The sequence below is a fragment of the Schistocerca gregaria genome, chromosome 7 (genome assembly GCF_023897955.1).
Source record: "Schistocerca gregaria isolate iqSchGreg1 chromosome 7, iqSchGreg1.2, whole genome shotgun sequence".
NCBI classification, from domain to species: Eukaryota; Metazoa; Arthropoda; class Insecta; order Orthoptera; family Acrididae; genus Schistocerca; species Schistocerca gregaria.
Genome location: NC_064926.1, coordinates 223,033,346 through 223,045,924, shown reverse-complemented (window position 1 = coordinate 223,045,924; position 12,579 = coordinate 223,033,346). Strand labels below are relative to the sequence as shown.

The window sequence follows — 12,579 nt, the reverse complement described above, 5'->3', positions numbered from 1 at the left end:
GACGCAAAAGATGGCCTTGTGTCAGGTAGGTATGGCCAATGCAGAGCCGACACAGGACGATAGAGTCCCTACGAGAAGCCCGCAGGGAGGACTGCCACATATCGGTCGTCTCCTTAACAGCTTGCAGTTTATTCGGTGATGTCAGGGTACGCCACTCATCATGCCACATCCCAAGCACCTTACGGCGCAACACCAACTGCAGATCATGAGCTGGGAGGCCAATCTCCAAAGCTGTGGTGTCGATTGCCCCTTTGGCCAGCCTGTCGACACGTTCGTTCCCCGGCATACCAACATGACCTGGCGTCCAATCAAAGACCACCGAACGACGAGAGCGGGTAATGGCAAAAACAGACTCCTGAATAAAGGATACCAGGGGAGAAGAGTATAGCAGCGGTCGACAGCCTGGAGGCTGCTCAGGGAGTCACTGCAGATGATGATGGACGTACCTGAGCAGGAACGCATATGCTCAACAGCGCAATATGGCCACCAGCTCTGCAGTAAAAATACTGCAGCCAGCCAGCAAGGAGCACTGCTCAACATGGGCAGCGTGAGAAAAAGTGTAGGCAGTACGACCATCAACCAGGGAACTATCAGTGTAGACAGCCTCACAGCCTGAAAATGAGGCGAGGAGCGCAAGAAAACGGTGATGGAGGGCAACAGGCGGAACTGAGTCCTTGGGTTCCTGTGGCAAGTCCAGACGGACGGACGGACGGGGCAGGCACCAAAGAGGCATAGGTGCACAGACCCGGAAGGGAGGCAGAAGAGGGAATGACCCCACTTCCGACAGCAAAGACTGGATGCGGACAGCAATGGAAAGCCCAGACCTAGGTCGCCATTCAGGCAGATGGAGGACCACGGCAGGGAAAAGCAGGCGATGATTGGTATGGCCCGGCGAGCAATGCATGTCGAGCAGTCGGTGGCGGTGAATCCGCAGCAGGGGAACCCCGGCCTCCACCAGTAGACTATCCACGGGGCTCGTACGGAAAGTGCCAGTTGCAAGTTGAACCCCACAATGGTGTATGGGGTCCAACAACGTCAACACTGAGGGTGATGAATACCCATAGGCCAGGCTCCCATAATCAAACCTGGACTGCACAAGGGCTCTGTACAATCTCAACAGCGTGCAGCGATCTGCACCCCAAGATGTGTGGCTAAGGCAGCGGAGGGCATTGAGGTGCCGCCAGCACTTTTGCTTCAGCTGAGTAACATGAGGAACCCATGTGAGCTGGGCATCAAAGACGAGTCCTAAGAAGCGGCTAGTGTCCACCACTTCAAGTAGGTGGCCATTGAGGTAAAGTTCAGGATGAGGGTGGACCATCCGATGCCTGCGGAGATTCCAGGGACACCCATAGAGGTCTGGTATCCATAAATCTGCTGGATCCGGGACAACACCAGCGAGGGGGAGACACTGGAGCCCAAGGATGAGACATACCTCTCGCAGCACTCCCGCTTACGCCGTGCAATATTGATTCAAATAAAGTGGTAGATCGTTATCATAACACAAGAACAGTGGTTGGAAAATGGTCAGACCTTGAGGGACTTCCACTGTAATTTTTCCCCATGCAGATGGTGCAGTATCCCTCACTGAGTTATGCAACCAGGTTAGCGTAATTTTCTGCATTATGATTATTAACTAAGAACTGAATGGGGTATGTGCAGAACTATATATTCCAAATAAATTTCACTTCCCTAATAGAACATTATGATTGAGATAATCAGATGTCTTTGATAAGTCACAGAAGATCCCAATTCGTGATATTCTGCAATGTGCACAGTAAACGTACAAATATCTGATTTAGTACAGTGGTATTTTTGAAATCCAATCTGCCATTTGCCAAATATCCTATTACTACACAAGTGGGTGACAACCTGGAGAATATTACCTTCTCAAATATTTTAGAATATGGTGTAAGGAGTGACACTGGGTGTTAGTTATTGTCTTCTATGGAGTCGCCATTCTTATGGTGAGGCCTCACAATGACATATCTTGATCCGGCTGGTAAAATGCTCTGAATTAACTATTCACTTCATAAGGTACTACGAATGTCATGTGTTATACAGCCACAGTTTATTTGTCTTTTACTGGAGATGGTATCGACCCCATATCGTCATTTACTTTTTAGAGTCTTCATGATCATTTGTATTTCAGGTGGAGATGTGGGACTAAATTTTAATTTCACTAAATGTTCTTTGTATAACTTCTTTGGTCTACTGTTCTGCTTTCTCTTCTGAACTATTTACACCAATTTTTTCACATATTTTTAAAAAGTAGTTATTAAAACTATCCATTACAAATGAACAGTCCTTTAACAGTAAGATTTCAGCTGCCTCACACTTGCTATATGTATAGGAAATCTATTATCAATCAGAGTGGTATAAAGATGTAATGCTCGAAGCTTGTTCTTTTACAATCGGTATTGTGCCTTAACTTTGCTTTTTTATTATGTTTTAAGATGTGTTAAATACAAATAATGTCATAAATGGTCAGTTTGCTAGGCTCACATTGCTTGTATGTGACTAGGTCTCAAAGTTCTGATGCAGCTGGTAAAGAAATGTATCTGGTATCATAGACTGGACCGAGTGACTGTTGGAGGACAGCTCTGACAGTCACACTGACCAAAGCAATTAATGAACATCCTGTAGAATGCAATGGATATTGTGTGAAATGTGTGCATGGGAATTACTCTGCTTAAAGAAGTGAATTTTATTCATGCTGCACATAGGGCAATATAATAGCCTTGATGATGATCTGAAAGCATCCTGTATTATTCAGAGTTCCCGCAACAAATACCAGTGGCTCACTATCATTATAGGTTATGGCTTTCTGTATCACGATGGCAGTTTATAATAGTCTGTTATACTCTAGTAGCTACAGCTCTCATGTTAGCCAAGAGAGGGTAAAAGAGACTACAGAGAGGAGTGTATGAATCCAGGGTGAGTGTATTTAGAGTCATTGGCAAGGGACATTTGTGGATTTGGAGCAAGAGCTAGCGCAGATTTGGGCCAGATTATGGGATCAAAGAATGTGTTGCAAGGAGAATCCCCATCTACATAATTTAGAGAAGTTCCATCCCTGCCCTGACCCTTACTTCACCAGTCCTGCTCTGAGAAGTTCTTCTCTGCAGCCTTCCTCCTCCTCTCTTCTATCTCCCCCATCTCAATTCATTCCCCATGACACTGTGCATTATGTACAGCCCCCCCCCCCCTCTCCTGTCTGTGGCTAAAATGAGCTCACCTGTGCCATAAGTCATCCCCTCCAGCTGTCAGCCACATTTTACCAAACTTCCCTTCGAATCTCTGCCTTCATTCTTTTCATTTATTGACCAACCACTAATCATGTACATGATATGGGTATTGACATGTATACAATAATGAAATTTTACATTAAAATTTAGAAATTACATTTATATATTAAATTAAAAATTAAATGTTTGGTTTTGGACACAACACTATTACAGAACATCATAAACACAGCTGTTGATTACTAGATTCTGTACATACCTCTTAAAGGAGTTGTAAGGTACATCTCTCATTGCCAGAAGTTTATTACATAGCTTTCAGACAGTATATTTGAGACTATTTTGGGACTTACTTAATCTAGTATATTCTAAGTCAATGTCATTTCTGTTGCTTGTTCCATAACATGGTGGAGAACTTAAACTCTCTGGCTGGTTTATTTTTTATTGAGAGGAGACAGGCATTACTATAGAGGGAAAGAACATTTCATATCTTTAGCTCTTTGAAATGCTGCCAGCATGACTGTTTAGAGATGCCTGTAATTGCTCTCACTGATGTCCCCACCCTCCCCCTACCATATAAACACTATTTATTCACCAGAAGAATTACCCCATTGTCTGAGACAATGTAGCCATTCGGGTGCTTGTCCATGTATGTGTACTTCATAACTCCAAAGAAAGCAAACATGGTTCAGACTTGTTTATGTGCCTATTAATGACTCAGCACTTCAACTACTCAAAAAAGCAGTAAACATTATTCATTTGAATGTATTAAAGATGAGAATCTGTTGACAGCTAAGCTAGAAACAACTGGAAATGCTGACTGGGAGAGATATTCATTGCATATCACTTAAATACAAACATAACAACAGGACCTTTATTGACATGCAAATTTATTTAATATGCTTGTAAAATGATTACCTCTCTTGAATCTATAGCATCATTCATGATCTGTATCCATCCTTTGAATGTTGCAACTTGAAAGAGGCATAAGTAGGCTTTTCCAACATGATCAAAATTCATCGGTGAATTCACCCAAGTGTAATTTTCTGCCAAACAAGAGTTCTTGTCTGGGATAATTTCATGACTTAATGTAGTGTCGTTGGAGTCTTGACACTGCAAATGATATTATACATCAGATTTATGTAGTAAGAAAAAATCATCAACACTTATATAAAACATCACATTACCAGTTGCATAAAAGAATTTCAAACAAAGCATTGGATTACAACTATATATTTATAAATCTTCTTTCTCAATTGATGCCACTAATATTGGATGCACAATTTCAACTTAATGTTTCTCCCCGTTACTTTGAGGTCAACAGTAACACAAACTTTTACACAGTAGGGGAAAATCAGTCCTATGTTATCACCTTTCCAGCAACATTCCTATGTATTTGAACTCCTGTACAATTTAATAAACACCTTTTCTTAAATTAAACAATGGCCACAAGCCGCACATACTTGTAAATAGTCCTTTCTACAATTCTACTGAAAAATAATGGTTTTAATACATGTTTACAATCAATGTCACAAAGTTAAATGCTTATAAATGTTTGAGACATATCTGGCATCACTCATCAAATATTAAACACATTTCATGAATTGTATTCCCCAAAAAATTATGTATAGAAATTATTTTCTTCAATGCAAGAAACAGACACACTTCTGAATCAGTGAAAAATAATAAAAAGATGTGTCTGAATGGACAGAGTTAAAAAAAATGTTACTGGATTAAGGATAACAAGCAAAACCAATAGACTTGCTTTCCACTATAACATTTTACATTAAAATTGAATTAGCATCTATATATAACTACCTATATTATAAATTAAAGTCTCCTGCTGCAGTTTCTGTCTGTATGTTCAGGCTAATCTCAGGAATTACAATAGAGATTTCAATACAGTTTTCACTGATAGAATGATTCATCAGGAAAGTTTGTGTATATAATTTATTACCATTAAGTAGTGATGTGTGTCTAATATATGTATTGTTATCTATTCTGTATTTCATTGGCATCTGGAGTGACATCTCATGGAAATGATGGGATGACAAAATGGTCAGCTACACTGGAAACGATATCTGCCAGGAAAAGTTGAAAAGTAAATGGCTGCTGTAACTCCTAAGAGCAACAAACCTTGATCAGAATCTATGTCAGTCCTGATGGTCTAGCAGTAAAGCGCATGCCTGTAAACCAAAAGGCCACAATATGAATCCCAGATGCAGCATGGATTTTTCAGTCTGCATTTTAATGCAGCATTCATCTCTCAATGGCTTCAAGATTCACCAGAAACAACATGTCGTTCAGATTACATGTAAAACTGTAGGCCTTGTTTCCTCAGTTGCATAACTGGTGTAGGTTAGAGGCATGAAAGTCACAGAAGGGCATCCCATTAAAAGACTTGTACCAGGTCACTGAGCCACTCAAAATTATTACTGCCAGAATCTATACTATCTTCTTCTTCTGAACATATTATAAATTGAAGTCATCCCACCAAATTTTTTTCTCTGTACATGAAGGCTAATTACAGGAACTACTGTAAGTATTTTGACACAATTTTCACTAATACTTAGACATCTTCAAAGGAAGGCATGTGTGTATAATTTCTTATCACTATGTCAAACAGGTTGTCTGGTGGGAGACATTTTGTGCTAGCTGTATGAAGCAAAGGTGGGTTGCTAGTATAATAGATTTTTCAGCAGAATAAGAGTTTTCTGTTTTCTTCAGCCATCTCCTGAACGCCAGCCAGTAGCAGAAAGGAGTTTAATGTCTCAAATAATGATTCTAGAACAATAGTCTCATTCATAGAAATCTTCACTGCCTCATTTCAGTGTAGTTCAAATGCATTTGGGTCTGAAAAGCTGATCATCACCAAGAAACGATATTGTTGGTTGCAGAGAAAAATTTTTACAGCACTAGGAATATATGCACCATTGTTAAAAATATCATATTTGTTGATTTCAGTTACATCTATAAAATGGAACTTTGAAATAACTGCAATACAAGCAATTGCAGGTATTTGTTGCCCACAACAATCTTGCTAAAGATTATGCATGCAAACAACTCCTTAATTTATTTTCCTACAAGTCAGAAGACTATCAAATGACCATTAAAAGCGCACAGAAAAATGAATTTTAAGGCTACAGATTTCTAGTTTTTGTGAACCTAGGTCCTTGTTTCAAGTGGTATCAGCATATGTAATGAAACAAAAATGTGATTTTCAACATATGGTTAGCCAAGGCATTTCATTTACCATTAACAACACTGAAGAGAACAATCTTTTACCCAGTCACATAAATACAATAGCCAGGACATGCAATGAACATATACCCCAAGACTGTTAAAATCCCTCCACTTGTCCTGATTGTAAATTAACCCTTAATTCTATTTCCCAATCCACAATCACTTTCCTGAGTAACAATTGCAACCAATTCCAACCCAGCATGTCCTATAAAGTTTAGAGCACGCCAGAAAATAGCCTCCAGTTTCATGTAGCATGGGAAGTAGAGGGGAGAACAGAACAGTCACTACACTGACTCACTGGTCAGGGTGCTTGGTGCCATGATAGCAAGAAAGCTACATTACTTCTCATTTGCCTACAGTAGCTGTTCAAAATGAGCAATAAACTAAAATTGCTGCAAAATGTGGCATCTACACCATAATACAGGTTTTATCAGCAACAAAATCTCACAGCTGGTGACATTAATTGTGAAATCTGTGTTGTATGTGGACTGAATGTGATGAGTGACAGTGTTGTGTGTCAATAATGTCATTTGTTTATGAATAGGAGGATGCATGTTCCCGATAATGACAGATATGGCAATTTATCTGTAGTCAGCAATGGAATGAAACTTGGAAAAAAGCTATGAAAGTTTACACTTCATGAGATCACAACTGTAAGACAACTTCACATGTATTTCTTAGAGTGTTTCACATGACATGGAGGCCATCAATTAGGGTACCACAAGTTCTTTGATCACAGGGTTCTAAACTTGTAGTATCACAAAATTATTGACAATGAGACTCATATTCCTAATGTTTATTCAATTACAGCTAACGTCAAACTTAGTTATGATTTGTAATTCAGTTTCTCAGAAACGGGTATAGCTATCAAGTTGAAATTTATGTCACGCACTAAGTCAGTAGTCCCTTGGTGCCGTAAATAATTTAGCTTCTAACTCAATGCAATCAAAAGTTAATGCCATACATGTCACATATTTTGAGACTCATAAACTCATTCTTTGAAACCTATACATGTACTATCTACTTACATTTTGGACCTGGTAGTGTAGCAGTAAAGTGAATGCAAGGAAGCCACAAGTTCACAGGACCAAATCTTGGTTGTACCATGGATTTTTCAGTCTTCATTTTAACCTAGCCTTCATCTCTCAACTATGGGTGGAGTCACCAGAAACAACACATTTCAGATTCCACAGTAAACTGTAGGCCCCCCTTGCCTAGTTGGATAAGTGGGGTAGTTTAGCGACTTGGAATTCTCCGAAGTGGCATTCTTTGTGAATTGTGTTTGATGTAACAGTGATATAGAACAGTCAAAATTTTAATTTTTCACAGTTAGCCACATTTTTGTAGAAATTATCACTGACACTGAAATTTGATGAAAAAAAAATACTGAGAGAGACTTCTTCAAATTCCATTCTGAGAACTACAAACTTCAAAGCATGACTGCTTCTGTGGATTTTTCCCATTCATTACAATACAGATGGATAAAGCCTATTAAACACAATTGTTGCCAGAATGGATTTTCATTCTGCAGCAGAGTGCGCATGGATAGCTAAGTTAGTAGAGCATTTGCCTGTGAAAGGCAAGGTTCTGATTTGAATCCTAGTCCAGCAAGCAGTTTCAAACTAGTAGGAATTTTTAGAGTTCTGACCTTTGAGGAGATATGCTAATGAGAAGAGAAATCCACAGTTAAGGGCATAGCACCATACCATCTCACCCAACAAACCAAAAAATGTAATCCAAACTCCGCTAGCCTGAAAGTTTATGCAGTTTTGGACACTATGGGAACCTTACTTGTAAATTATATGGAACATGAGAGGACAATCAATACTGATGCCTATTGTGAAACATTAATAAAACTGAGAATAGCCATTCAAGACAAGCTACTGGTGTAGTGTATCTTGATGAAAATACTCAGCCAAACTCTGCCTCATAAAGACTACAGTTCTTGTGTCAATTCAAGTGGGATATCTTCTAAGAAGTTCCTGAAGAGGGGCAGCAGCCTTTTCAGTAGTTGCAGGGGCAACAGTCTGGATGATTGACTGATCTGGCCTTGCAACATTAACCAAAACGGCCTTGCTGTGCTGGTACTGCGAACGGCTGAAAGCAAGGGGAAACTACAGACATAATTTTTCCCGAGGACATGCAGCTTTACTGTATGATTAAATGATGATGGCGTCCCCTTGGGTAATATATTCTGGAGGTAAAATAGTCCCCCATTCAGATATCTGGACGGGGACTACTCAAGAGGATGTCGTTATCAGGAGAAAGAAAACTGGCATTCTACGGATCGGAGTGTGGAATGTCAGATCCCTTAATCGGGCAGGTAGGTTAGAAAATTTAAAAAGGAAAATGGATAGGTTAAAGTTAGATATAGTGGGAATTAGTGAAGTTCGGTGGCAGGAGGAACAAGACTTCTGGTCAGGTGACTACAGGGTTATAAACACAAAACCAATAGGGGTAATGCAGGAGTAGGTTTAATAATGAATAGGAAAATAGGAATGCAGGTAAGCTACTACAAACAGCATAGTGAACGCATTATTGTGGCCAAGACAGATACAAAGCCCACGCCTACTACAGTAGTACAGGTTTATATGCCAACTAGCTCTGCAGATGACGAAGAAATTGAAGAAATGTATGATGAAATAAAATAAATTATTCAGATAGTGAAGAGAGACAAAAATTTAATAGTCATGGGTGACTGGAATTCGAGTGTAGGAAAAGGGAGAGAAGGAAACATAGTAGGTGAATATGGATTGGGGCTAAGAAATGAAAGAGGAAGTCGCCTAGTAGAATTTTGCACAGAGCACAACTTAATCATAGCTAACACTTGGTTTAAGAATCATGAAAGAAGGTTGTATACATGGAAGAACCCTGGAGATACTAAAAGGTATCAGATAGATTATGTAATGGTAAGACAGAGATTTAGGAACCAGGTTTTAAGTTGTAAGACATTTCCAGGGGCAGATGTGGACTCGGACCACAATCTATTGGTTATGGCCTGTGGATTAAAACTGAAGAAACTGCAAAAAGGTGGGAATTTAAGGAGATGGGACCTGGATAAACTGAAAGAACCAGAGGTTGTACAGAGTTTCAGGGAGAGCATAATGGAACAATTGACAGGAATAGGGGAAAGAAATACAGTAGAAGAAGAATGGGGAGCTCTGAGGGATGAAGTAGTGAAGGCAGCAGAGGATAAAGTAGGTAAAAAGACGAGGGCTGCTAGAAATCCTTGGGTAACAGAAGAAATATTGAATTTAATTGATGAAAGGAGAAAATATAAAAATGCGGTAAATGAAGCAGGCAAAAAGGAAACAGACGTCTCAAAAATGAGATCAACAGGAAGTGCAAAATGGCTAAGCAGGCATGGCTAGAGGACAAATGTAAGGATGTAGAGGCTTATCTCACTAGGGGTAAGATAGATACTGCCTACAGGAAAATTAAAGAGACCTTTGGAGAGAAGAGAACCACACGTATGAATATCAAGAGCTCAGATGGCAACCCAGTTCTAAGCAAAGAAGGGAAGGCAGAAAGGTGGAAGGAGTATATAGAGGGTCTATACAAGGGCGATGTACTTGAGGACAATATTATGGAAATGGAAGAGGATGTAGATGAAGACGAAGTTGGAGATACGATACTGCGTGAAGAGTTTGACACAGCACTGAAAGACCTGAGTCGAAACAAGGCCCTCGGAGTAGACAACATTCCATTAGAACTACTGACGGCCTTGGGAGAGCCAGTCATGACAAAACTCTACCAGCTGGTGAGCAAGATGTATGAGACAGGTGAAATACCAGACTTCAAGAAGAATATAATAATTCCAGTCCCAAAGAAAGCAGGTGCTGATAGATGTGAAAATTACTGAACTATCAGTTTAATAAGTCACAGCTGCAAGATACTAATGCGAATTCTTTACAGACGAATGGAAAAACTGGTAGATGCGGACCTCGGGGAGGATCAGTTTGGGTTCCGTAGAAATGTTGGAACATGTGTGGCAATACTGACCTTACGACTTATCTTAGAAGAAAGATCAAGAAAAGGCAAACTTACGTTTCTAGCATTTGTAAACTTAGAGAAAGCTTTTGACAATGTTGACTGGAATACTCTCTTTCAAATTCTAAAGGTGGCAGGGGTAAAATACAAGGAGCGTAAGGCTATTTACAATTTGTACAGACACCAGATGGCAGTCATAAGAGTTGAGGGGCATGAAAGGGAAGCAGCGGTTGGGAAAGGAGTGAGACAGGGTTGTAGCCTCTCCCCGATGTTATTCAATCTGTATATTGAGCAAGCAGTAAAGGAAACAAAAGAAAAATTCGGAGTAGGTATTACAATTCCTGGAGAAGAAGTAAAAACTTTGAGGTTCGCAGATGACATTGTAATTCTGTCAGAGACGGCAAAGGACTTGGAAGAGCAGTTGAACGGAATGGACAGTGTCTTGAAAGGAGGATATAAGATGAACATCAACAAAAGCAAAACGAGGATAATGAAATGCAGTCAAATTAAATCGGGTGATGCTGAGGGAATTAGATTTGGAAATGAGACACTTAAAGTAGTAAAGGAGTTTTGCTATTTAGGAAGTAATATAACTGATGATGGTCGAAGTAGAGAGGATATAAAATGTAGACTGGCGATGGCAAGGAAAGCGTTTCTGAAGAAGAGAAATTTGTTAACATCGAATTTAGATTTATGTATCAGGAAGTCGTTTCTGAAAGTATTTGTTTGGAGTGTAGCCATGTATAGAAGTGAAACATGGACGATAACTAGTTTGGACATGAAGAGAATAGAAGCTTTAGAAATATGGTGCTACAGAAGAATACTGAAGATAAGGTGGATAGATCATGTAACTAATGAGGAGGTATTGAATAGGATTGGGGAGAAGAGAAGTTTGTGGCACAACTTGTCTAGAAGAAGAGATCAATTGGTAGGACATGTTTTGAGGCATCAAGGGATCACAAATTTAGCATTGGAGGGCAGCATGGAAGGTAAAAATCGTAGAGGGAGACCAAGACATGAATACACTAAGCAGATTCAGAAGGATGTAGGTTGCAGTAGGTACTGGGAGATGAAGAAGCTTGCACAGGATAGAGTAGCATGGAGAGCTGAATCAAACTAATCTCAGGACTGAAGACAACAACAACAACAACAACATCCACCCTCCAGCCCAGACTTGTTTCCAAGTGATTTCCATCTCTTCAGACACATAAAGAGGTGGCTTTGTTCCCAACACTTTGATGCTTCCACAAACTGGCTGTAGAATTTTATGCAGAAGGAACTTCTCTACTTGTTGAGAGATACTGTTGAGCAACATTGTTGATAAACATAAAATTCAGTGGTTTGATATGACACTAAATACATGGGATATTTGAACCTACTACTGACAGCACTCTGAACAGCAACTACTATATGTGGGAAGCCTTACAGAGTGAAGTACAAGTTGTGCTTCAGGCAACTCAGTCTGTCATATTTCAATAGGACAATGGCTGGTCATGTTTTGTAAGTAATATACAGTTCTTTTTTTAAAGTTTGGCATGCAAGGTCATCTGACTGACTGCCCATCAAACATGTCTGACATGTGACTGATTGGCAACAAGTTCGTCATGGTCCTCCAGTAAGCACTATTGATGCTCTCTGGACTTGGATACAAACAGCACAAAAGAAGATCCCAGAAACATATTCAGCTCTCTCTGTTCTTTATGCCTCTTATAGAATCCAACTGCAGCTGGTAAGGTGTTTGGGTGATAATGAACACACAAAATGAGGGATCATGTACTACTCTCTGTATTATCATGAGTCTTATCTGTGTTCACTTCACTTACTTAGTCTTCATCGCATTACAATTTTCACAAACTTGGCTAAATCCATTGTTGATTATTGTTTTAATGTAACTGGTTCTTAGTGAGCTTGCTTCTGAAAACTAGAAGGGAGGCTTGATTAAAACCTACGAGAGGAATTATACTTTTCACATATTTCTCTTATCACTTTCCTAGCTATATTGCTGTTGAATACTAGAAATCATTATTGACTGTATGACTGTTAAGTATATGAAACTGAAGGATTACATAGGCTCAGTTATGTGTAAAGCAGGCGGCAGACTTTGTTT

The 12,579-nt window shown here is 39.7% G+C and overlaps 1 protein-coding gene across 1 annotated transcript in view; it reads right to left on the bottom strand.

Moving 5' to 3' along the window:
- The window catches only part of LOC126281447 (sodium channel protein para), a 1,486,858-nt gene that overhangs the window by 171,304 nt on the left and 1,302,975 nt on the right, over window positions 1-12,579 (bottom strand). Inside the window, exon 34 of the mRNA XM_049980418.1 lies at window positions 4,158-4,352. Coding sequence (XP_049836375.1) covers window positions 4,158-4,352 — 195 coding nt within the window. The remainder of the gene's footprint in view (window positions 1-4,157; window positions 4,353-12,579) is intronic.